At 40.2% G+C, this 27,683-nt stretch overlaps 1 protein-coding gene across 1 annotated transcript in view; it reads left to right on the top strand.

Moving 5' to 3' along the window:
- The window catches only part of cadm1a (cell adhesion molecule 1a), a 375,151-nt gene extending 349,255 nt beyond the window's left edge, over window positions 1–25,896 (top strand). Inside the window, 2 exon segments of the mRNA XM_044042576.1 lie at window positions 18,930–19,058; window positions 21,041–25,896. Coding sequence (XP_043898511.1) covers window positions 18,930–19,058; window positions 21,041–21,159 — 248 coding nt within the window. The 3' untranslated portion in view covers window positions 21,160–25,896.
- Window positions 25,897–27,683: the final 1,787 nt, after the last annotated feature.

Below are 27,683 nucleotides of genomic sequence, written 5' to 3'. Positions count from 1 at the left end.
ACACCACTGTCCTTCTGGCACTTTGAAGCTCTTGTTTGATGCAAATTCATTTTAGCTTCGCGAGAGAGTTAAAGGCGTCAATACAAAACAAAACCTATAGAGGGAGATGCATTTAGTGAATACAAAGCCAGTTCACTTAAATACACCAGATTTTAGACATTTCCGTGCAATAGTTGGAGATTAACTTTTGTTTGATTTTTGATTGTTAAGTAGTTTTAAAGGGGACATATTATGCAAAATCAACTTTTGAATCATCATAATACTTATATTTGGGACTCTGGAGGCCCTAGCAGTCACTACTCATGACTGAGTATAAAAGAATACTCAGTCATGTTTTCGTGGTCCCCCTTAGTGTAAGTATAGGCGATAAAACACGTGGTGTTGAATTCCCTGCACATTATGACGGCAGCATGCGCATTGCACCGGGAATGTTACCGCCCCACCAGTAAGTTTACTTCAAGAGCTCCACCTTAGCTCCACCTTGTCCCTATAAAATGCAAGAGTACAGGCGAGGGAGGAAGAGCGGTATTATGTCATCACCGAGGGACAAGTGTGCTGTTCGTGGCTGCACAGTGGAGCACAGTGTTTTACACAAACGTCCAGCCTCAGAGGATTTTATATATGAAGCTAATGTGCCGGATAAAGTCAGCAAACGTGCGTTCGCGTGTTCGCACCACTTCGCATCAGACTGCGGCCAGCGGTCACCGTATTTAGTCAGCGAGCGTATTTCACCGACGTACAAACACACACAATTTTAAGAGGTCACATAGAGCTCAATTAAAAATATTTGTTCAGTACGTCCTCCACGGACTCGAATCGTGCCGAGTCGAGTCAAGTGAGTGGAAACACGCCATTTGTGTGGGCATGTAACAGAAAAAAGAATGAAGATATTTCTCAACTCAGGGGAAACTGAGGTTGGGAAGCACAGTTTTTCTGACCTAATGCAAATCGGTGAAGTATTCCTTTAAGGCTGCGCTGACCCTTCCTTGTCGTCACATGTGACATATTGCGACCTTTTAAAACTAGCTGATACTGAGACGAACATAAATAGTGCAAAAGTAGGTACCAGCATGACCAGCAAAAGAAGTCATTCCAGAGGAATTACATGCAGCTTAGCACTTTTGTTTTCCCTATGTTCCAAGGTGCAAACAAACCAATCTCAGTCAATAGTTTACGAGAACTCACAAAAACAACACAGTTCACTAATAAAGTAGAATAGAGTCTTATCCATTGTATCTATGGTTGTGTTCAAGAGGAAACGGGAGCGTAAAGTATAAACAAGGTCCAGCAGTTCAGGATGTACTCAAATGCAACACTTGACAACACTAGACAAAACAGGAGAAAGCACAGCGCACAGAGAAGGAGTGTGATGTCACATCAGCACTCTGCGAAGTATTTACATCCATTATATTTGATGTTGCATGTCAGAGCTTTAAATTGAGGATGTAAGCAGCTCAGTATACACTTTTTTAAAATTGGCGTAATACAGTCCACCTTGCTTTTATCAAGATAAGAAATCAATAATATGAAAGTTTAATGATACGTTTTATTTATAGGGGCCTTAAGATCATCTAAGGAGGCAGAGTTAAACAACAATATGCAACATTCAGGGGAGCAACAAAACAATATGCCATACAGTGTAGGAATAAAACTGTATAAACTCATTCAGTTTAAACAGATGTGTCAATGTGCCCCATGGGTTTATTGCTTTTTTGTGTTGGCGTTTGTTGTTTTTTTTTGCTGCAGCGTGAGACTTGAATGCTCATCAATGAAACTCTCTTTCCTCATCATGTTACTTGCGTGAGGTAAAGCAACTTCCCCGCGAGTGACACCGTTTCTTAAAAAAAAAAAGAAGGAATAAAAGCAGAAAAGCGATGCTGTCCTCGAGGCCAGCACTTCAGTCGCGGATGTTCTACCAGTGTTTGCTCTTCTCCTCCTCTCACTTCCATCTTCTCACTCTTAATGAAAGGGCATGTTGGTGGAAGGTGTCAGTTGCTTTAGCTGATGGCTAGCTGCACTGACTAATTTCCCATCTGGAGAGAGAGCACGTCTGGAAAGGACACACCTGCCAGCACGGCTGTCAGCGAGCGTGCAAAAGTAGTGGGATAATTGAGCCGCCTCGGAGATCTAGTAGTGGAGAGGAATACAGGCGTTTAATGGCCACTTTGCTCACAGTGGGACCGTGGGAGGTGAGTCACAGGACTTTCCGCTTTAATCCAAGGACTAAGCTGTCACATTTGGATGTCATTAAAGAGACAAGGCATTCATTAAATGCTCAGGACACAATGTGCCAATTTGCCGTCACGTAACTTTGGAAAGTATTTTGTCAGTGGAGAAGTTTATCCCCCTGTTTGATGTTTGGAGAGTAGAATCCGCGGGTTTTCAAGCATTTGGCTAAATTCCAAATGTTTTTTTTCCTTTAAGACTTAAGACTTGAATCACCACAGGCTCCAGAGTCCACAGTGTGCAGGTGATCTTGGGTTGACTGGATATCAAAGGGACAGATGGCGCCGGCGCCTTCACTGGTTACGTGACATGTTGGTAGGTTAAAGGGACACGGCAGCATGTGTCTGACAGGTCACAACATGGGTCGGATCATCCTGTGCACTCGGAAGAATTAGTCTGGTTCAATGATGATGAGGCGGTTTTGGCCTCAGTTGTACTTTGGTGTTCCTCAGCCTGTTGAATCTGATTAATGGAATTAGCGTTCACAAAAAATCTTCCTGGGATCCATTTTTCAGTAGAATTTCTCTTAGAACTTAAAGGTTCACTGTAGGGCTGAAGGTACAAGTATAAGTATGTTTTTGTCAATTTACTATCACCTCAAAGTGATTCAGCTTTCAAGTCATCCAGTGGGTGCTCTTCCACGTCGTCCGCCATGTTGTCGCGCCGCGTTTGTTCGCAATATGCAGCTCGATCCCTCGAGGCCCCTAAATTATACACACGGGACCTTTAAGAATTTACTCTGTTGTCCTCAAATTTTCTCCACATATCAAAGGCAGTTAAAAAAGAGGGCCTGCGGCATGAGACTCAATAGAGCAGATGGATCGAAATGCAAAGGATTATGAGTTTAAAATGAGTTTAAGATGTAATTGGCCGACACCAGTGATAGGGTAATCTTATTTGTTTTTTCGCTGTATTACCAGAATCATAATGGCAACAAATGAAAATAATACGAGAGGGGCAAAATCCACAAATCCTATTTTAGACTGCATTTATCTATTGTTATCATTTATTACTGATTACACAGTCAGTTTTCTTATTATTATTATTATTTTTTGGTACTGACTAGTTGTTTGGTTCATAGAATATGACTTTGGTTTAAAATATTCATCTGAGTGTTCCTCCAGAAAAATTGAATAATAGCTCAATAATATTCAAATGCTCACAGTGTTACTGTCACAGTAGAGCAAAGAACTAGGAAACAAAATTATAGAGCTTATTTATTTATTTATCACAAATAAATAATCAAAATTATTTGATGATTACTGTATATAGTAGTCAGTTTTAAATTGGTATAACCCTAGTTTGATGATTTCCTGCCAAAGCAACGATGACACATACAAACTTATATTTGCCTTCAATTTATGGCCTTAAAATAGCAATTTTTTGAACATAATGTACCCACCTAAGGGCGAATGGTGTGCTTTTGGTTTAACGCGCTTCGCAGCGGTTATGGAGCAGGATTTGGTCAGCACACATCTGAAAGGTTTTTTTTTTTCTGAAAGGTAAAATGAATTCTCCTAAGAGGGCAGGGGAAATTGATGAGGCGATAAGAGTGAATCAGTGCAGAATTATAACTAAATTGAGTTTCTAATATGTTTTCCACAGTCACTTTCCACTCACTCGTGGTTTCAAGTGAGTGGAGACCGATTTCTCCCTTTTGGAAAACGCATTCTAAGCTCAAAAAGTTTGAATTTAGTTGTGGGAACTCCGTTATATATGGCTTTACTCAAGATGTTTATGTTTGCGCCGGCATCTCAGTGTCTTTTTTTAATGGGACTGTGCTCAAATTGAGGCACATATGCTGTTTTAATTAGTTTCAGACTCGCAAATGAGTATGACAGGTGACAAACGGGGGGGTCCTCCCACCTCAAAAAAAACCCTCTTTCTCCTCTCATTACTCAACACCTGCTGGAAATTAAGTGAACCTCCAAGGGTCCAACTGCCTCTTCACGTGATGAAATAGATAGGCGAGTGATGAAAGTGTAATCAGGGTTTTTTTTGTTTTTTTTTATAGTGTCTGTGACATAGATCGGATGTTTTTAATCAGCCTGGAGAGGAGACACTGTAAATTGTTGAATCTTTTATGTAAATTGTAAACCAGTGTAGAGCTTAGATACTTAATGGTGAGGAAAATGGCTAAGCGGCGTTTGCGGTTGACTCGTCAGAAACCCCTCATATAATTAATATCGCCATAAAACAGCTGAACAAAATAAGTCCTGCATTTCAAACAATTCACTGCTAAAAACATGGAAATAATACGCTGTGTTATGCCCGAGTACATTGCAGGTTCAAATGTATGCTGTGTTAAATTATGTAATTATTTCTATTACTAATACAACTGTGTATCTCTGTCCTCTCTGTGTGCGTCAGGCTGCCAGATGCACACAAACCAAAGACACAATGTCACGTTAATCCAAACTGTCAATCATCCCCATCTGTCGATCTGGTGCCTGCTGAACTTCTAACACCTGCGGCGTCAGAGCAGCTTCTCTTTAGCCACTTTTTTTTAGCATATAAACTCCGGAAATCATATATAAAATAACAATAAATGTAAGTGTTATGGCTGACAACAATCACTTCATACTATAATAAAGTATTTGCCCCGAAATGAGTTCACATGAGTTTACAATCCTCTGTTTTGACGAATGTATTAGATTTAAAGTTTATTTTAAGTCATCGCTCGTCTTAAACTACCTTGATTGACACATAAATGGTGTTGCCATGGAAATTGGCATTCGAAAGTGATTTAGTAGTGAAAGCAACATGTGTTCACATGGCGATTAAGACTCATCTACACCTTTAATTAGCGTCCAATCTGCTCTTGACTGGATATACAGTAGTATAAGGAAAAATGTATTATATAACATAAACTCTTATTAATCTCAAGTAGGAGAGACTTCTGTACTTTCTATGCAGAAAACACACAATTGAAGTAAAAACTACAAATAAAACCATTTCTGTGTCACGCAACAGAGTTGTAAGATCATTTGAGGCAAAAAATGAGTCATTTAAGAATTTAAAAATGCGGTTAATGTGTCAAGATCTGACACATTTATATCAGACACAACTTACTGGCGAAAGAAATCCAAAATCTAATAGATCAACAAAGCTATTACAAATCATTTTGTTAAGGTGTTGTTTTGTTTGTAACAGTTGTAACGGTAGTTTGGATAACATTTCAACCAGGATTTATTGAAAAGCCGATGGAATAGTTGTGATTTTTCAGTCTGGACCAAACTGGTTTACCCTCCAGCTGACCGTGAACTGCTGATTGGATTATTTTCTTCCATGTTACAACATGGCTCGTAAAAGAAAAAGGCTAACATAAAGCGAGACAAACAAGTAAACAGCCAGTAAATGGCAAATACAGGTGTATTTTACTGAAGGTAATGAATTAGCAGTGACAGTAAACTACAGCAGGGGAACAGCATGCTGTTTCAAACATAAAATATAACCGAAAACAAACTCTAAAGTCAGCTTTTTTAATTTTCTTCTTAGAACAAACCAACCTTTTCACTACTTGTAACTATAAAACAAACAAAAAGACATAAAAACAATACCCATGTTCCTAGTAGAATACAAAATGCCTCCACATTATGTACTGTATGTCAGCCTTTATTAGTTCCCTGAGCTAATGTCGCTTTTACACGGCTATGGCTGCCTCAAACTGATGTGACGTTATTTTGTATTTGACATTATCCACTGGATGTTAATAAGAGCAGGAGTCAGTGAAGTCACGACTTCACCTCAGATTCAGATTCAGATTCAAAAATGACTAGAATTGACCCCGATCGGAGTTTAGTTGTCTGATAGCTGAGGGTACGAAGGATCTGGAATGTCTATCTGTTCTGCTCAGGGGCAAGAGAAACCGGCGACCCGGGTGTAGGAGCTTGAACTCGGATGCCAGGATGTGATCATGATCGTTAATAATGTTTTTTGGCCTTTTTAGCCACCCGACCTCCCCAGAGTGAACACAGGTCTCGATGCCTGACCCCCAGCCGTTTTGCAGCAGATGTCTACAATGCTGCTGAGAGCATTTCCTGTCCTTGGAAGATAAAACGCTGAACCAACAAAAGAAAGGCTGTCTATAAAAGCCTCCTCAGCAAGTGTGTTCTCTGTCGTCCCCTGTTTTGCAATGGACTCAGTATTGGCGTCAAATTGCAGCCGATGATCGAACGCACTTGTCGAGATATTTCTAAGACTCCACTGACGATGACCCACACCAGCCTTCACCTCTCCACTTCTGTTGGTACAGGCAGGATGGAGGTGATGTTACACTCGCTACGACCAGCAGTAAGATGAAAATTATTTTACTTATTTGAACCAAACAATCATGGAAAACATTGGAACACGGGACACCAGAGAGCCGTGACTACTTTCACTATAATGTTTTTTTTGGCTTGGCGTTGCCATGACAGCAACTCAGTCTTGCAACTTTCATTTGACAGACTTGTACTGCTACATGTAGACAGAGCCAGTCCAGGCCAAGAAGGACTGGGGAGATAATACTGACTGAAATAGCAATGGCTTCTGTTTCTTTTCTTTTCTTTTCTTTTCTGAATGTTGGCACAGACAGGTTTGATTCCATCATGAAAGAACTCAGGATTTGGATATTTTTCCATTAACACAGCCCCAGTAAGGCCTTTACTCACTTTGAGCAGCACTGGTACAACTTCCGTGTATAATATAAGCTGTATATGTGGAATTCAGCAGATTGTCACTCCCCCCCGTCACCATTCATGCATGTAAGCTGGTCTGAATTTCCTTTAAAGTGAAGCTTGGATTAGAGGCCCACGCCATGCACTCAGTTCTGCTGAAGGATTTTATTATCACTGCGGGTTTTTGTCAGCATTGCTACACCTGACGGAGATTGTGCCACAACACTGCTTCTCAAAGACAGCCGCAATAGCATAACAAAGCAGGCATACAGGGGATAACAACTCAAATTTTCTGCTGGGCCGACATCTTTACATAATAGCAGAGTAGTGTTTTATCTCTTCACTCTGAAGCTTTGATTGTGTGTCTGCAGCCATAAGTCCCCGAAACACAGTTCAATTGTCACAGAGACTTTTGACTTCACTTTTGCTGGTGGGGAAGGATGCGCCGCGACGATCTGCGGCACATCATTAAGCACGTGTTTCTCTAACGTGGCTGTGATTAAACCTTATGAATATTTGTAATTATAAAGGTCCTTTTGAGACTTGCTGACGCTGTTTACATTGTTGTCGTATTTCTCTGGTGGCAGCGCGTTTACTCGGCGACAGCTTGTCATTCAGCGCTAACTGTCTTCCGTGGTGGATGCAGGGAGCGCCACGCTATAGGAAGGATGGAATCACTTACTCCGGCTAATTCTAATATAAGAGACTTCTCCATTTTGGACTCTCCATTTCCTCAAAAGGTCAGCCTTGTCGAGATGATTTGCAAGCGGTCAATTGAGGATATTTGCATGTTAAAGTTCACCGAGCTTCCCCTAAACTCTACATGACTTAACTTTGCTTCCAGGGTCTCGGGTGTGGATGTTTATACCGCGGTTTGTTGATTCATGTGTCAGGTTTCAGAGCTGAAGACGACTGTGGGAGTCAGGAAGGGACGCTGATCGTCTTCATCCCTGCATCAAACAAGGATGAAGCTCTTGTTTTTGCTGCTGTTGCCTTTTGGATCGGCATCAATATGGCGTTCCGTGTTTGTCAAACCTTAGCAAAGAACACTACAGATGCCCGAGAAATCGAGGTTTTCCCAGATGAACCATTGCACTTATGTCATGCTTAAACCGTGCACACAGCACGTAAACATAGCATGATAACTATATGACATGAAATGCAGGAAACTACGTACTTTATTAGGTACATATAACGCCTATATGTATGAGGCAGCACATGTGTGGTCTTCTGCTGCTGTCGCCCGTCTGCTTCAAGGTCCTCATCATACCTTGGTGGTTTTTTGAGTTACTGCCCTTCTATCGTCTCAAATTAGCCGAGCTATTTCTTCCCTGACCTCTATTTTGTGGCGTTTTGTCCGGAGAACTGCCACTGAGTGGGCATTTTCTCTTTTTCCCATCATTCTCTGCAAACCCTAGAGATGGTGGTGTGGGGAAAATCCTCGTAGATCAGCAGTTTCTCAAATACCAACCCAACCAACCGTGCCGCGTTTAAAGTTTGCACTTTAGCAGGTCGTCTTGACCATGTTTACGCGCTCAATGCATTTGCATTAATAAGCAGTCGAGCAGGTGCACCATGCAAGGTTGTTGTGCTGCCTATATTCTGTAAACAAGGAACATTTTATTGGGAAAAATAGGGAGAAGACTGAAGCTGTCGAAAAACACAGCTCTACTCATGTTGATTTATGGAAATAGGAATTTTGAGCGAGGTAAGCTACAGTGTGAAAGAGTCGTGTAAACAGCTAAATCTCTGAGTGTGTCCTTGACCAGCAGATGCACCATAGTCTGTTTACTGCGTGTATGTAAATGTAGCCATTGTTTTTGGCTTCTTTACCGGGATTAGCCCCTCATTTCCTTGGCACAGTTCCTTCGCCCGGAGCTGTGTCTGCTGTGTACACAGATCTCCACACAGGCCCTGATGTCATTTCACTGATGCTCTTCTGTCTCACAACACCAGGATGCACAGTCTCTTCTGTTGTTTTTATCAACAAGCCAAAAACAGGGGAGACACAGAGCTGGATTTAGGGAGTTTTATCACCGCCTGACATTTCTCTGATGTCGACCTTGACGTGGTATTTTTCTTTTTTTCTTTTTTTCTCTCCAGCTTTTTGTCATGACCACAAGAACTTCATCACGGGGCCTTAAAGGATTTTCTGAGATTAAGTCAGAATTTGTGTATTTAGTTTTCTGATGTGTTCCAGTTGCTTTGTCTTAGTTCCCCGTTTGACTTTGGAGTTTCTTCCTCGTGAGTCACTGCCCGTCATTGTCTGGTTTTCCTCCGCTGTGAGCGTCTGCCCCGCCCCGATGTGTTTCACCTGCGTTCACTTATCTCCGCCTCCCTGTAGTGTATCCCGTCTCTCTGTTCCCCAGCTGGTGTCCGTCCATGATCTTTGTTCCGCATGTTCCCCAGTGAAGGTCGTTTAGATTCTCAAACCTGCTCCTCCTGCATTGGATTTTTCTTTCTCTGTTTATTTTTTTTTTCATTGAAGACACTGTTTTCTTTGTTAGGGGACGTAGCTTGTGTGTTTGGGTCCTGAATTTCTTGATACATGACGCTCTTTAAAACGCTCTAATTCAAATTCAGTCATTGATGAGACAGATCTGATCTTGTCCAGGCTGTGTGAATGCAGAAATCTTATCGCATCTTTTACTTCAGTATGTTTTAGTAGATCAGACATATGGCCGCGTATAAGATGTAATTTGCGTGTATCCATGTGGCTTTTTGTGTCTATCCATGTGTAGAGTGTTGTCATAATTGTCTTGCAGTGGAAATGCAGCAGAGATTGGAACCAGATTGTCTGCTCAACAGGACACTTATACTTGTTTTTGTCCTCCATTGACACTGGAAAATCAAACATCAAACACTGCTGTCGTCTGATTAGCAAAGAGAAAATGGATGCAGGCCAAACTGTGCTGGATAACTTTATGACTCCACACGGCCTGCAGCTCTTGTAGACTGTACATTTTGAACTCAAACAAGTTTTTTAACCAAATCTTGGATTAAAAGTGATCGCACTATTGGCTGGTAATGTGAACGTAAGCTCATGTCTGGTGTCAGACTGAAAAATGTCATTCATCATGAGAGCACAGACATAACCCAGACTTTGTGGCCACCTTTCCCCACCACTATCATAAATCCATGGGAGTTTTTTTTAGACGTTGCTGAAATGACCAAGACTGGAGGCAGCTCAGTGACGGTGGCAGGGGAGGAGGGGGTGTGTGTGCGTGTGTGTGTGTGGGGGTTGATAATCAGGCATAAGAGAAAAAGGGCAGCCTGGTGGATGGGCTTCTTTTTTTTTTTTTTTTTCTTTTTTCAAACACTGTCCCCATTATCAGGACTGATGTGCATCTCTACAACAAGCCGCAAAGTCATTTGGCCTTGGGAGCCATAGAGAGTCCTCAATGTGTTAGGATAAGTCACTCCTGAGACCACTAAAAGCCATTATTAGAAGGTGTTTATCGAGCCTAGCCATGGCCTAGATACAGCTTAATATCCTGAGAACTGTTATAGCCCATAATTATATTACGTTTTGGATGAAGACAGGCCTTGATTAGATAAATGATGAATGGCTCCATGAGAAGAAGGCAAGAAAAAAGGTGTTAAGGTTTCGTCGGTGGTAACACAAGCTGTTGAAACATTTGCTTTTCTTGCGGCTGACGTGCATACATAAAGTACGCACCTGTATCGGGTGTAAATTGCATGATATTCATGCTCATTTTCAAGATTATGGGGGTGTCTTTTCCTGCTGGGTCCAGCCTATTTTTTAATGAAGTGAATTACAGTCGCGATAGTGAAAAGAAAAAGGAAATGAAAACATTGAAACAGTGAAAAGTTCTGCTGTTTCTCACACTCGACTCGAAACTTTAGTTTCCTGACAACATACGTGGTCTTCGATGACGCCAGGGCACTTACAAACAAACAGCAGAACTTTGTTTTGTATAATCAATGTTGTTTTAGAAAGTAAGAGATTACGAGCATTTTTATTCAGCCTCTGTGTCTTCATTGATTGTTTGCGAAAGCTGAATGGTGTTTTGTTGGCGATTTAAGGTCCCAAAAGCAGTGGCCCTGTCAAGGTTCTCCACTTCTTTGTGTTTGGTTATTTCCAGCAAATCCTGACATTTCGTGAACTGCATAACCCAGACAATGACAGCGGCTTTATAGAAGGCATCTTGCAAAGTAACTGTTGAAAAGTAAAACAATGTGATTTCTCCTTTTTTGTTACTCGATCACACAATAAAAAATTAAATAAGAGAAAACACTGCCTCGTTGGTGGATGTAAGTAAAATAAAAACTACTAGGGATGCACAATATTATCAGCATGATAATATTGTGCATCCCTAGTAGTTTTTATCAGCAGGTATGATAGATATCAGCAAACACACCAAGATCCGCAAATATGACAAAATAAGCTGCTACATCGTTGATTTCTCTGCTGTTGCTTTCTACAACTGTTAGTTTGTCATCTTTATTTATTTTGCACAATTAAGAAAATCTAAATCTGTGGCGACATGAGCATGAAAACTATGTCAATTTTACTACAGAAGAGACCAAAATGATCTCTGTATTTGGCAACAGGAAAAAAACTTGGTCATTGGTATCACTCCCAATAGATCGGCATGTCGGACATCGTCAAAAAGTCCAATATCGTGCATCTCTTAAAACTACTTTAAGTAAGATAACTTAATGTGATGACAAATAAAAAACTGAAGAAAAATATGTGTTTGGAGCAGGGAAACATCTCGTCCCTGAGGACAAGGATTGAGAAACCCTGCTGTAAAGAATGTTTAAGTTCTCTGACTAACAGCCTTCGTCGTGATAGTTCTTCCATTTAACCCATATTAGTAGAATATGTGCACAGAGTTGTTATCACTTCTTCGACACAAAACAGTCCATGTGGTCGCCCGAAGTCATCAGTGTTGCTTCCCTTTCTCAATAATGACCTGCACTAAGGAGGTTATGTTTCCATCAGAGAATCCATGTATGTTCCCACCAAAGTTTGGTGAGAATGTACCCACTGATGACGTCACACAAAAAAAAAATCAGATTTTCAATCTCTTATAATGTGTAAAAAAAAATCCTGTCTCTGTCAAAACTCATTGGATTTGAATGAAATGTGGTGTGTGTGTGTGTGTCAGATCTGATAATGGATTTGGTGGTAATTTAAATGTTATATGCACAGAACAGATCAGGATGAATATTGTCATGTTTGTGTAAAATGGTTATAGCTATGAGAAGGTAAAGTTCTATACAAATCCAGAAAGTCTTCTGGATCCAATGTTTTTCTCAGTTTCAAGCAATTTTTTGGGATATTCCAGGTTTTTCGTTGACTTTTTTGGTGTAGACACCAATTCAATCATTTAAAAACATTGGATTAACTCATTTTAGTTCATGTAAACTTGCTCAAAAGTAAAATACTGAAGAGAAAACTCTTAAAGTGTGGGGTGATATAATTCCACTTTGTTCTACTGGCTCATTTTCTGGTGGTTGACTTCATTTTGACAGCTGTAAATATTTCAGAATCAGTGACTGGAGCTGGAAATGTCACCACAAAAGTCTCGTGGAGTTGCTTCGTATCACTCTCCGCTCAGATTCCAGCGTCTTTTATTATGCTGTCTCCAAGTGAAGTCAGACTCTTTCTGAGAATTTGTAAACCTCGCGCCGAGTCACTCTGTATGTACGCGGTGTAGAGCGCTACCCGAGAGGCAAAAGATATAACTGACATTTTTAAATAGGTTCAATGAATAGGTTCATTGGGACTTTAATTACATTCACTCTTTAACCGAGAGTGTTGTAGGCAATGGAGGAGGATCTTGACAAGGCAATGTGCTCTTATGACATCCCGCCCACATAGTGCTGCTGTGATTGCACCTCTATCTGCAGGCAATGCCAGTGAAATCACTAATGCTTAATTAGCAGATTAGGAGATCCAATTACGAGATCTCCTCTGTCTCAAATCACGCCTTTGTCAACATGTCTTATGAAAATGAGACACTCCACATCCCTTGCTTAGTATCGATGACCACACTTTTGATTTGACTGTTGCGTTGCTTGTCTAGCCCTGTGGTCACCATATTCCTTTTTTAATCCGTTTCTAGGCTCAGTTAACTACACCGTTCAAATAGATGACTGTCGTTGTCCTACAAGCATCGGTGTGGAGTCACTTTATTGACTCACCTGCAATCAGGCTGCTGTTGGACAATACCAGCTGTCAATCACACTGGCGTCCACTCCTACAGTACATGCCATACTTTAATGTCTATTTGCCTCTAAATTGGAATGTCATTGGCAAAACTGACATCATGTTTTATTGAAGAGGAGCTGAAACTCCATTAACTCCTCAGGAAAAATGTTAACTGACGTGATGAATCAAGTCGAATGCAGGGTCATTTTCCCATTGAATTTCATTCAAAGTGACTTCTTCTTGCAGCCGATGGAGTGGCTCCCTGGTGGAACCTTCCGCAGTGTTGTAATGTAACACATAGAACCCGGAGAAAACCCAGGCACACATGGGAGAACATGCAAACTCCATTAATTGTGTACTTTTACTCCACTGCATTTCCTCTAACTCATCTTTGTTACTCGTTGCTACCAAATAAAATCCTCAGAAGAAGAGTTGGTAAATGTTCTGTGGATTTATAAGTGTTTTTCTGGTCTTGATGACCACTCAAAGCTGCGTTACACGACAGTGTTGCCATTCACACCCATTCACTCACACATTCATACCCAAATACACATGGGCATACAGATTGGCGGAGCTGGGCGTCTAATCCACAACTTTACAGGTTGTGGATTAGCGACTGTTGCTTTCTACATTACAGTACATTTTATATCAGAAAATTACTTTTGATACTTAAGTACAGTAAATGTCATGTACTTTAAGACTTTTTTAAGACTTTTTGTAAAATGTAAAAGCCATTTTCTGGGAAAAATTCTTGTGCTTCTATTAACCCGGTTTTGTAATTAAACCCAAGAGGTGCAGTTAAAGGAAACAGCTTGATGTGAACATTATTGGTGCTTTTCATCCACAACAGAAGTGACTTTTAAAGGGAAGGCAATATTCAAAATTGCCTCGAATGTGCTCGCCTTTGATTGCTAAAACAATCACCCATGCAATTTCAAGTTTGACTCCCCATGTGAGATAATAAGACAAATGTACTGAATTTCACTTGGTGACAGTAATTGCTCATAAGTGATACTCACTGATAGGACATGCAAATTGCTCTCTGTGGTATCATTGGGACTGAGTGCTTTCAGAAAGTGACAGCACACGCAGACGCTTCTTTGGGCCGACAAACAGGACCCATTAAACATGAAGCCCAGATGTCCCTATTTTTTAAAATTTTAGGTTTGGTTAAGATGGGAATTATTCCAGCAATAACTCATGATGTTGCCACAGCGCAACCCACCTGAAAACTTCACGCTCCCACAAAGAAATTGAGCTTCGCTCTCGCTGAATCATCGACGTATTTAAGGAGATTCTGTTGCAATCAAACTGGGATGAAAACGGAGGAGAGTCGGGCAAAGCCCGGTCGCCGATGTAATGACAAAACACACCACAAATCCACTCCACAGAATCCTCCCGTGAAAACCATGAATATGAATCGTTCTTATTTTGTTTTGGATGATTTTAGGATCGCATGAGAGATTCTGCATTTCCTGCAAAGTTTGGGAAAACAAGAGCATTTCGTTCCTCGTACGTGTCAAACTCGAGTTTCCTTGTTAGTACATACACACATTAACTTATTGAGATGTTGCCGGAAGGAACTGTGGGTAAAGCTATTAAAATATGATCCTGGTTGGTTTCATAAACAAGAATCATCTTTTAAATTCCACCTTCCACACGCTATCTATGATTATTCCTTTTAGTCTGACCATCATTAGTAGGAATAGAAGGGGAATATTGATTTTTTTTCCATTATTTTTGTCAATAATCAACATGAAAATGTGTAGGAATACTATATTCATCACCGAGGGGAAAGTAGCTGCATCAAGAATTAAAGTAATATACAGAAATAAGGGAAAATAATATGTAAAAGTATAAAAGAACACGCAAATAAATGGAAGATAAATCAAAATGAATTACTAGATAGTTTTAGTCATTGCATTTTTATGTAATATCTATAACAGGTGAAATGTGATCGCTAACACAGCTATTCATGCCGTTGCACAGTAAAATGTAATTGCCAGACAGTTAAATAGTAATTGCTAAAACAGTTGTGGATATAATTGTGCAGTTAAACACATCAACCTCATGCGACTTTATTTTCAAAATCTGCCGCAGATCCTTTAAGTTTCCTGAAATAGTGGGGGGGGGGAAAAGTCGCCCTAAATCCGGCGCATAACGGGGAATATTTATTTCTGATAGACTGTTGCTGTGATAAAAATAAGACCGAATATTTCTGTGAGCATCGTATGACTTCAGTGAGGAGCTGGAAGAAGCTGTCAGACATAAGCATTCCTAATCTTAAAGCAACCAGCGGGGGGAAAGTGATTTCCTTGCAGTTTGCTGTGGATATTTCATGCTCCTTTAAAATGGGAGGAAGTTTTTGATGGCACTTTCTAATCCGTCTCCCCAGCGCCACCAACAGGCCAGGCTTTCCAAGTGCAGGCCAAATCTGTAACAGGCTGCCTGACTTAGTCGTGTTTACACATGTGAATCCACGAGAAAGAGCTTATTATGATGTACCGCAACATCAAATGAAAAGACTTTGATGTTGTCATCCTCTCACGAATAAACTTCAACCAGGAAATTTAAGCCACCCTGACCACACACACGCTCACACGCACGCACGCACACACTTCAGCCCCCAAAGCCAAAGTCCACATTAACATCGTAATAGGAAAGTGTGTTAAAGCACAGCTTTAGGAGCCTGACAAGAGCGAATTGGATGTCAGAAGGATTCCTGCTCAGTTTAATTGAATCTGCCCAGCACTAAAAAAGAAAATCTGAAGTCAAAATAACCTATTAGATCTTTCGGGTAATGTTTTGTTGAGTTTGACAGTGAGCACTGCACCAAACGCCCTCCTCAGCACCACCTTCCCTCCTTTATTCCTGCAGGTCGATGTAAAGCAGGATTGTAGATCCATGGCGGCGGGAGATGTTATCCGTGGTGTCTCTCCCTCCGTTTATGATTATTTTTTGGTAATAATCTGTAAAGTGCTCTGAAATCTTCCAACACTTTAAATCCAAGGTTATCTGTATTTATATTGAAGGTAACGGACCGTTCCATAATGACATCACGTGCTTTGTGGAGCTGCCGCTGTGATTTACGTGGGTTTGCCTTTGAAATCATCGTAAATAATAAACTTTTAATAAATATTCTATGAAGCCGCGTGTCTGCTGCTCCTGCACATACTTCATATTAAAAGCCTTGATGAAAGAAATGAATGTAAAATGGAACAGAAGTGTGCTTTCACTTGACCGACAACGAGCTGAGATTGAGCAGCTGTAGGAGAGAAAATCACCAGTAAAGATAAACTTTTAAATGTGGACGCCGCGCAGTTACTGGCCCTGCAAAGCCTTGATTTATTTATTTTTTTTTAAAAAGAAGAAAAGAAAATTAATGGAAATGGAACAAAAACGCTAGAGTGCTTTTACTTTGAAATGGTTAAGGCACCTCTTGTGTTTGTGTCACATGTGGCAGAGAAAGGCGTCAGTTCCGCAGCTGTAGTGAGTTGTCTCATCAGGCTTTTTAGCAGCAAGTGGAGAGAGTGAGTGAGGAAAGAGGAAGGAGGAGTCGCTTTGTGTCACATTTTAAATAAATACATTTTAAAAAAGCTGGAATGCAAAACCACTTTGGGAATAAAAAGCTGCCCCATGACGTCGCTAAAGTAGGTCCTTTGCCATCGTTTTGTTATAACTCTAATGTTTGTTAATATGCTGGGAATCCGCTTAAAGGAGTCAGCACGTATAATATTAATGTAATAACGTCTGATTCCGATGCACATAGTGGTTACATTAGGGTAGAACAGATGATACGGGTAATACTGGACACAAGGTGGTGGCTGTTTTGTTGGTCTGTTCCACTTTAAGTTGCTAAGTAAAGTCCTGACTTCACGTTTTTGTGAATTGAGTCTTTAGAGCAGGTTTTATCTTGGAAGTGGAAGTTAAATGTCAGGTTTAATGGCATCCAAAAAAGCTAGAAGAGAGTATACTGTATATATTGTACATTTGGAGTGTAGTATCATGTGGCACTTTCATATATATATATATATATATGTATATATATATATATATATATGTATATATATATATATATATATATATATATATATATATATGTGGCACCAAAGTGCTTTGTAAATGCAGTATTACTTTAAAGGTCACATCTCATTGCAACATGAGTAGTGGACGACTGGTTAAAATGCTTTTTTTTCTTAAACCAAGGAGGACTAATCCTGTCTGTAAATGGATATTAACTTTTGGTTGCCATGGATACCTACACCTGATCAATATGTGTCACATAGCATTACAGCTAAGAGCTTCAGTTTTCCTTCTTTTTCTTTTACCTTCTGGAAGTTCAAAACGTGATTACACACTGTGTGTGTGTGTGTGTGTTTGCCTAAAAGCCTTGTTTGCATATTTTCTTCAAAGCACTAAACCTAGAAGATGCCAGAAAACATATCCACGGTGAATCAGGATGATGATTATTATTCCCCTGCTCAGATTAATCACTGTCTGATTGCAATCCAAATTCGTATTGTTGTGGCAATGTTTGCCGAGCGATGATTCTGGAAGAGAATTTCATGGCGTGTCTTGTTTGTTTAGACCAAATTTGTATCTGAAGTGACAAATCAGGAACTGAATGTTTTTAGTTTAGAAATCAGGCGTAAGTTGATTTTATTTATTTTACTTGTATATGACATATCAGTGACTTTGTATCACTGCTCAATTATACATTTTTTTCTTTTCTCTCAAAGGCAACTTTATCCAAATGTCATTGAATCGATAGAAGCTGGTCTCGTAGGTTTATGGATGAATGAGAGTCTAAACCAGGGGTCTCAAACGCAAATTACCTGGGGGCCACTGAGCATCTAGTCTGGACATGAGGTCAAATGAAAAAAGTCGAACTTTTGGGGTGGGCAATATGACCTAAAATGATATCAAGATTGTTCCATTATTATAATGATATTTCAAAATAAAAGTATTTTAAGTGTCAGGCCACATGAAATCAATTGAAAGGCCGTATGTGGTCCAGGGGCCACAAGTTTGAGACCTCCAGACATCAAGATCATTTTACTATTTACATATTCGTGTTGTGTCAATGTTGCAAACATGTTCTGACAGGCCCGGATTTCCTGAGGGAAATAAAACCTTTGTAACTTAGAGTTAGAGACACTGCACGATGCACACCTTTTTCTTATAATTGGAACAAAAATTGTCCACTGTTATTGTGTAGGATGTGTTTTCGTGTTGTTTACCGAGTTCTCTGCCAATTCACAGCCCCAGTTCAAGCTTTATTAGCGTCTGACATGGTTACAAAACGTGGCTTAGAAAATACTATGTTAGACTAAGACTGTACTTTTCCATTAATTTATGTACATGTTGTTCATAAGTCGCAGCTAAAGATGAAATATGTTCCAGCTCAAGTGCTCAAACTCACAGTCCCCAATGTCACTGAATTATACTCAGTGAATTAACGTTAATCTGTATCTAAACATGTTTATTGCTTCCACTGGACTCATCCGATGAAAGGGGAAGATAGCGCTGGAGCAACATTCATGGCAACACACAAAGCAGATGTGGATTTACTGTGAATGTAAAGTTGCAGTATATGGCTTTGGCCGCCGGCAACTGGCAACCAAGTCACCCATATGGTCAGAAATCCATTTAATCATCTCTGGTCACGGCAGCAGCATCTCGCAGCGCTGCTGCACCAAACGTCTCTCCAAGTAAATGCCTGACATTAAGTATAATTTACATCACATTTAACTGTCAGACAAGACAGACCCTTAGGGATTTATTTATTTGGTGGTTGGTTGTTTGTTTGTTTGTTTGTTTGTTGGTCCACACTGAGGTTGTTTTTGTCTTCTTCTGCATTTCAGATTCACGAGCTGGAGAGGGAGCACCCAGAACAGTGGACCATGCCGTGATTGGAGGAGTGGTGGCTGTGGTCGTCTTCGCCATGCTCTGTCTACTCATCGTTCTGGGGCGCTACTTTGCAAGACACAAAGGTAATGCAGCTGAATAACACTAATACTGACCCATTTGCACTGAATAAAGCAGCACGTATTTATATATAGGACAAGAATAACCATTAAAGAAAAGAAAGGAAACGAATTTGGACATTGGCAAATTGCTCTTGCCCTTTTGGAATGCAGTGTAAAATCAAATATATAAAGAAATAACCTAAAATAAACTAAAACTGCACAAAGGAGGAGGAGTTAGTTTCCTCCTCGTCTGCCTTTGTCCTGTGTTACCGTGGCTACTGAGGAAGGGAACTTCATCTGCCTCGGAGTCTTTTGTTCAAGGCAGATCTCCATTCATTACCATTGGGGAAACAAGCTAAATATTATAATATTAATATTGTAATAATATTATAAATAACAGGAAAAACCTTAAATGTAATGTATCAACAACGTTCAGGTTTCTGAATGATTTTTTTATGTTCAATTTCCAAAAATGAAGAAGAGAAAATATATAGATATAGAAATATATCTCTCTATATATATATACATATATATATATATATATAAAATGATGTATCTTTTACTACATTTCCCTTTATTAGAATTGCTCTATACCATTCCTTTGGAGCATAAACAGGTGTACTTTGTTTCCGTTTAAATGTCTTTACATCCTGTGGTGGATGTTACTCTGATAAGGTAAAGATGGGCCATGGGTGACTAAAAATAATTTTTCCCATGCTGCCATGCCAAATGCTAGAACACATTTTCGTATGCTGTTCTCATAACACGGAAATAATTACAGTCTATAATGAATTTCACACTATGGTGTTTCTTATGCACGAGGAAATGGGACCGGCTACATCAAGCACTTCAGAAAAGAAATAGTGTAAATGAGGCGTTTTATTTTACGGAGACACTGCTCTCTGATTTCTGTTCAACTAATGAAGAAAAAACTTCACTCCATGGCAATGCAGTGAAGTTTATGATATGACTGCGACATGTACAGTTGACCCGGACACTTCATCGTCTGTTATCAAGCCTCAGCTTCAGTCTATTAACGCTTGGTTTGCGTTATTGCTGCGTGTCAACAACTGCTTGGACCTGGCGATAAAATTTAGGCCCCGTACTGTCGTCAAATTAATGGACTAGATCTGTTTTCTCTGTATTTTATTCACCTTTGGCAATGTACGACATACTAGCCCATGTCCAGACGTCTTTGTCCTCAGGTCTTTGTTGATTTGGTGTGTTGCACATGGACTGCAAATAAAGATGGACAAACTTCCATAAGAGAAACCAAACCATTTGCATCGCCCCCTGGTGGTTGGTTCCAGAATGGCTCATTATCTCTGCCTTTTTTCTTATTAGCACATTATGGGACACACTGAAAGACAGTCACAGAACATTAGAATTATTCTATTCTAGTTCTTATTGACTATATAAACAACTACATTTGGTAAAGACACGTATGAGGGAATTTCTGGCATTGACAAAAAAATCAAAATCTTTATCAGACATGCAGTTATGTCACTTTTCTCCGCTGAACACTGTGTTTCTATGTTCCTGTGCAGCATTTGAGGTTTTTATATTTCTCCACATGTAGAAGAGCTCTTCTCAGTCACTCTGGAATATTGCTTTGACTTCATTATCAAACTCCACTTTGATAGGATATGAATAAATCTACTAAATTAGGTTTGAAGTGGCTTTCTAGTTCCCCCTGTCTTTTTCTCTTTTTTTTCTTTTGCTGAACTTGACAAGGTTAATTTGAAGGTGTGATCCATCCTCTTCCCCCACACTCAGAGTTATTTCAAAACCCTGATTTTCATGTGTCAGTCTTGATTTTGAAAAGAGATTTTGAATATTACAGCTCTGGCTGGTGTTGAGTTTGTGTAAATGACCACATGGCGAAGGATTTGCATAATTAGGTGCTGCCGTGTGTGATGTCGCGGGCAGATTTTAATCTTTTGTACCGGCGACGCGGCAGGCGATTACAGAGTCCGTGACACTGTCCTTCATCTCGTCCTCGTCAGGTACCTACTTCACGCACGAAGCCAAGGGAGCGGACGATGCAGCGGACGCAGACACGGCTATCATCAACGCAGAGGGTGGCCACACCAACTCGGACGAAAAGAAGGAGTACTACATCTAATCAAAATCAGGACCCCTCACTCTAGTGTCCTCTTTGGGACGCGGAGCTGGTTTTAGGGCTGAGGGGAAGGGGGTTTTGGGGGAATGGGAGGTCAATGGAGGGATTGGAGGTGGTTCAGGGTCACTTTTAGCGAGAGTAGAGGGGTCAACGCGTAGACGAGGGACGAGTTTTTAAAGAGAGGCCTGGTTTTAAGCCGTTGTTTAGTCTAGTCTGCAGATGTACAGTAGATGGAATGTTTCGTGTGTTCAAAAAAACTAAAAATTCAAAAAAGGAGGAAAAAAAACCAACAAAACAAAACACGGGAGGGTTTGGCTTATCTGTTAAACTGAGTAAAGGGGGTGGGGTTTTGGGGGGGCGGGGGGTTGGGAGGGAGCGCCAGACGTTGCCAGAAATCACTGTAGAGAGCTTCACCATTCGACACCTTCCCTACTGCTGGTACGAATTTTATTTAGTTCAACCATTTGCAGAAAATTCTGTGCCTTGTTCTGAATTTTTTTGTTTTCGTTCGTTCCGGTTCCCCCCCACCTTGGATTTTGCGTTTCGATCCTCATTGCATAACCTCGTTGTGCTCAAGCTTCCCCTTTCCTTCCCACTCCATCTTCCTCACTTGTAATATCAACGTGCTCTTGGCTTTTGAATGAGGGTAAAATTACACAGCCACTTTATTTGTTTTCCTAAATGTATCTGCACACACACACACACACACGCACGCACACACACACACACACTCTCGCGTATCGAAAACTCTTTCCAGTAAACTGTGATTTGTCTCAAGCCATTTATTCCTTCCACTCTTTTTCCCTGACATTGTGACAAAAATGCATGAAATTCTTCACATATCATTGTACAAAGAACATAACCGAGGAACAGGCTGCATATATTGTATACGTCCCCTCTCCGTAACACAACAACACAGTGAAAACATAATCAGAATGAAGGCTGCAGGGAATATTTTTGAAATGATCTTCCCATTTAATTTGGCCCCAGCCGGCTTTTAAGAGCATTGTTAGCGCTCTCGTTTGAGCAGATCTACTGCTGCATCGTAAGCGATTACTTTTTCATAGCAAAGAGAGGCAGTGTATTATCTTTCCTTACTTTGCTGCCATTTCATTATAACAATATCTTCCTCCGTTTAGTATCATTTTTCTCCGATTTGGCTGAGCGGCAGCATTGTTTTCCCAACCGGCTTTTATTGAGTTGTGATGATGAGATTTAAGTGATTTCCATCTGTTCTCACTCCAGAATATATATCCGTTTTGTTTTTTTTGTCCTTATGAATGGGCGAGGAAAAAAGTAAGAAACTGTAAATAGTTTCTGGCAGACACTCAGTCAAGACGTTTAAAAAAGGCTGTTCAGACGGGAGAAAAAACAACAACAAACAACATCAGGTGTTGATGTACATACTGAAAAGAGGAAACAGCCTTAACCAAACTCTAACTCAAACAAACGTAGATTAAGTTACTTTTAGGAATAATTTCACTGCAAAAACACACACACAGAAAAAAACAAGGACAACGTCATCAGTGTCTCCCTCCGTCATCAGTGGACTCATGTTATTCCGTAGACACACACGCGCAGTCCCGTGTAAAAATCCAGCCAAGCGAATCACAGCTGTGTTGTACACTAATCCTGACTAAGAAATATTTTTTACAACCTTAAGTAGAGTTACAATGGAGTACCTTTGTGGATTTGACTGTATCACATTGTGAGTTTTTTCGTCAAAACTGTAAACCGCGCCGATGTTTGGGGGGAAAGTAAATGTCCTGGAAAACTGTCCCGCTCTGAGAGACATTTCAGTCTGAATATACAGCCTGCGTTTTTTTGTTTTTTTGTTTTTTTCTTTCTCCGACACAGGGGCTTGAGTGCTCGGACATTTGATATTTCTTTGCATGTGTGTACGTGCTGAAGCCCATCTCCTCTGCTTCTCTATCTTTGCTTCACACATCACCTGCCAACACTGAACGGAAGAGATCTGTTGTTTGTTTTTGTTTTTTTTTTGTTTTTTTTTTTTGCTTTGCCAGCTGGGAAGCACCGAGGAATGCCAAAAGTAATTAATTGTTTGTAACACAAGTTAATTCACATGTTGTGCTACCGCGGCGTCAATCCACGGTTTCGCATTCGACGCGCTGACTTCTTAACATGGCATCGAGGGCGTGTTGATGACTTTATTTTGTCATTATCGTGTGTTCACACAGCAAGCGGCTCGCTTAATGAGTAACGACTCGGTGTGACGGTCGTGGGCGGAGGGTCGAAAGTGCAGTCTTCACTTTTACTGTTTGGGGAAAAACGACAGAAGGATGGATCTTTCACGGCTTTGTGTTTCATGATCTCACATTAGTCTGAATAATCCATCAACACAAATGATAAACTCATCGGCAGAAGCTGCAAGTCTCGCAGTCTTCCTCGCGTTTGTTTTTTATTGCACTTCTCTGGCTTTTCAAAATAAAGTTGAAAACATGCAGTCAACCGGACAAAATTGGTTTTATCAGTGAAGAAATGACATGGAAAATGTCACTGATCCATATTGAGATGCAGGAAATCTGAATTTCACGTTGCAATATTTGTCCAAACAGTCATTTAAATGACTAAATGTTTTAGTGAATTACATGTAAATTGGCGTTATGTTTTGACTGGGAGATTTTGGCCGGAGTTTGTGTGTTGCAAATAAATAAAACATAAGCCAGTGAAATAATTCTATCCACCAACAACGGATAATGTGGCATAATTTCAGCAAAAATTCAACAGTATAAGCTGAAAAAGAATAAAACACATTTTAAAGTGGTCGTCTTTCCACTGGCGTGTATCACATGTGAGGTTCAGTTCTTCTTTGCCATGTTAAAGCACTCGATTTGGATTTTGTGAATGTGCAACTCCGATTGCAGTGTGACAGCTTTATGGTTATGCATGACGACAGCATTCAGTCTTGTTATATTGATGTTTGGGTTTTCGAGGGTCGTCCGAGTCATTTTGGGAAAGTTCTAGTGTAAATGCATTGTGCAAAAAAAAAAGAAAATGTTCACTTTTTCCTCGGCATAACACACATTTGTGCATTTAAATGTCATGAAGTATCGCCTGGGGTTTTTTTTTTCCCTGCATTTTTGAGATGACAGGAGGTTTGCATCGCGGAGCTGTGGACTTTGATTTCATTTATTATTTTATTATACGGCCCTGGTATAATTCCACGCACATGCCACACGTCGCATATCGCGGCCCCTGGTATACTCGCGCGTAAGGGTCCTGTAGAATCCCACTTCCCCATCGGGTGGCGGTACAAGTCTGGACGCAGGGAATAGGACGCATTCCTACCAAAGAAGAAAATAGCGATGCTACAGCTCCCGCGTACACGTCTGGTTCGAGCGGCTCAGAGTCGGACAGGTTCTGTCCTCGCACACCCGACGCACTCTTCCAAAATCTTTGCGCGTTGACGACGCCATTCGCGTGCGCTGTGCTGTGGAAGTATACCAGGGCCTTAATAGTTGAAGACGGGAATGTCGCGAGGAAAGTGAAAGACGTCAAAGTTGCCTGCGTCCAACTCTCTTCAACTGTTTCTCCTTCTGTTGAAACTTGAGTTAATTTAAATTACCACTGAGTCAACACTGTACGCTGAGGACACTGTTTTGTGTTTGTAATGTGGACGGGCAGGGGGCGGGGCATAACGGGGCGGGTTTATCCCCGACACGGTTTCCGATGAAACTATTAACTGACGATGTTACTCGCGTTGCTTTTTGAACCACAGAGCAGGTGCGGCCTCGTCTGTGAGACTGAGATTGTGTGATTTGTGTTTTACAGTGAGCACGACTTTTGCTTCAGTGACACGTGGCAGCTTCCATTTTAATCCCACTTCAGAACGTGTATTTCCCAATAAAGAAATAGAAGTGAATACTGTCTTCTCCCTTAAGGCTGATGCATTAATATATATATTTTTATTACTATTACTATTATTATTATTATTGTTATTATTTCTGAATATTAAACCTACAGTCGGTTGCTAGTTGTTACTTTTCTTCTTCCAACGTTCCGATTAAAAAAAAACTAACATTTGCCGGGAGAATATTTGGAGACGATGCAGAAGATATTCATTTCCCGCCACTCGCTAATTTCCCCGTCTCAGGTTCACGCGTTGTTCACTGACACGGCTGCATCTCAGGTAGAATGCAATGTTTAGGCCCCGCCCACTAGTGACACAAGACTTAAGTACGAAGCGTCGACATCCAAATCCAGTTCAACACTTAACTTTAGAGTCCCAGAGGCAAAATAGGTGATATTTTGCTTGTATGTTGTACATGTTTTATGTGTTTTTCTTAATATTTGGTGCACTGTAAGAAAAAAAAAAAAAAAAAGAAAAAAAAGGAAAATGTGTTAAGTATTACTTTGTGTTTACATAGATCATAAGGAGTAAACTGTTCACTGGAATGAAGCAGGATCAGAAATGTGTTCTACTGTGTTCTACCGCTCACCACCGCCTTTAGCAACTTGTGTCATCCTCCTCCCCCTAAAACAAAAATGATTGTTTCACCACAGTTATTGTTTTTAGATTGATTCTTCTTTCTTCTTTTCTTTTCTTTTTTTTTGTTTTGTCTCTCTGCTGTTCTTGGGAAATGTTAATGTGCATTAATGGAGAAAAAGGAGTTCCACATTCCCATACATATTTTGTATTGGTTCATAAATAGACATTTTTACAAAAACGATGAAGAGTTCTTGTCAATAAAAACGAAAAGATATTAATGTCCAAAATAATGGGTGTTGTTATTGTGTTTGACTTCAGAACGGTCGCGCGTTAAGGTGACGAGCCGCTAAGACACGAAAAATGTGAATTATTTTAAGAAACCTGCAGGGCATTCTCTGGACTTTGACCTTTGAACTTGAGTAAAATGTGAGTTAATTAATATCAATAACTATATAGGACTCAATTTAATTTGTGTTAAGTTATGCAGTTGAGTAGAATAACTTTGCATTTTGGTTCCCTAGGCGTGGTTTGGATTTGGGCTCCCCTTCCCGTCTCCTCCGTCCATTCACTGTCAAATCAGTTTTCAGGGAACTTTTCCATGAAAAACTAACGCAACCATTTTGGGCTTAAAAAATGTCGGACTTGCTGTTTTTATTCACACACCAATCTTTAAATGTACGCACATTTGGCGTGTGGTCGGGTTTTAATTTCATGCCCTGCTTATAAATAATAGTGAATGGTAATAAACATGCAGACTCAGGCTTGAATCCCGGTCTTCTTGCTACAAAGGCCGAGTGCTGGATTTGTATTCATATATATATATCGCTATCTATCTACATATATATAGATATATATTGCTTATGGCTAGAGCCACCTCTGTAATTACTGCAGTAAGATATTTGATATTCACTTGATGAGAATATGGAGTTACTTCAATGGTTAATTTTGCCGCAAACACTGAGGAAACCAGTGTGATTTCCACCAAAATAACACATTTTTCAGTATACGATGCTCCGGCTGTGACTGCAGTGTTATTCCACTTTTTATGTTAATGTGTTTAGGTTCTCACAAAATTTCATTAAGGTTTAAAGTGCTTTTGTTGCCTATAACCACATGGAAACCAATCCTGGTTGTGCCAACAACCCCGGCTCGGATTAAAGCCGCACTCCATTCAGTCTAATATTACAAAAACATATTTTGCTGCCTGGAATTTATAGGAGAACTGGAGTTTGTGACGATTCTCTGACGCAAAATTAAGCCCGAATCATGACACGTTACATACATACATATCATTTTTTTAAAGAAAATAAAGAGAAGCGCCGCGCTCTGTCGACGCCAGGGAAAGTGAAGTGATGCTTATAATTTTCTCCCCACGAGAGGCTGCAGGTCTGTGCTCGTGAAATACTTTATATGCAGCAGTCGCAAGGAAATCAGCTGGTGATTATCTGTTTTCCAAGCGCGGCTTTTAGGTGAGCACTGTTGCAGCAGCAGCAGCAGCAGCAAAGGAGCCGTGTGACTGACAGCTTAAGTACAGCAACATAATGTAAAGAGAGTCTATGTCGACGTGGAGCGAATGGTTATGAGAGACAGCGCCGAGCTGAGAGCTTTAAATGGCTGGAAAAGCTCCAAGAATAAAAATATTACCGGCGTATTGTTGCGTGATAAATATGTTGGAGCCATTTTTCGAGTGCACTTTTATCTGTGTTGGCTTCTGCTTCACTGATATCTGTGCTGTTGATATTGATATTGATAGATCCAGACAAGGAGACTGAAAGGACTTAAAGCACAGACACAGACTTCTGGGATATACAGTTCAACGCCAAAGGACACATTTTGGTGAAAAGATGATATCTTTTGTTTAATTGACACATTATTTATTCACTGAGCCTGCGTGAAATTGATTATTTGGGATAAATATGACAATCTGACATTTAATTTATTACAATATTCGGTGAAACTGGGCCATAATTTCCAAAAATAATCATTTTTTATTGTTTAACCATAAATGTTAATATGAATATGTGTAAATTGCAAAAAACTAAAAACAGGTTTGATCTTTTTCATGCATCACTTTATT

The sequence above is a fragment of the Solea senegalensis genome, linkage group LG13 (genome assembly GCF_019176455.1).
Source record: "Solea senegalensis isolate Sse05_10M linkage group LG13, IFAPA_SoseM_1, whole genome shotgun sequence".
Taxonomy (NCBI): Eukaryota; Metazoa; Chordata; class Actinopteri; order Pleuronectiformes; family Soleidae; genus Solea; species Solea senegalensis.
The sequence above is the reverse complement of the archived record's forward strand: the minus strand, read 5'-3'. Positions and strand labels throughout refer to the sequence as shown.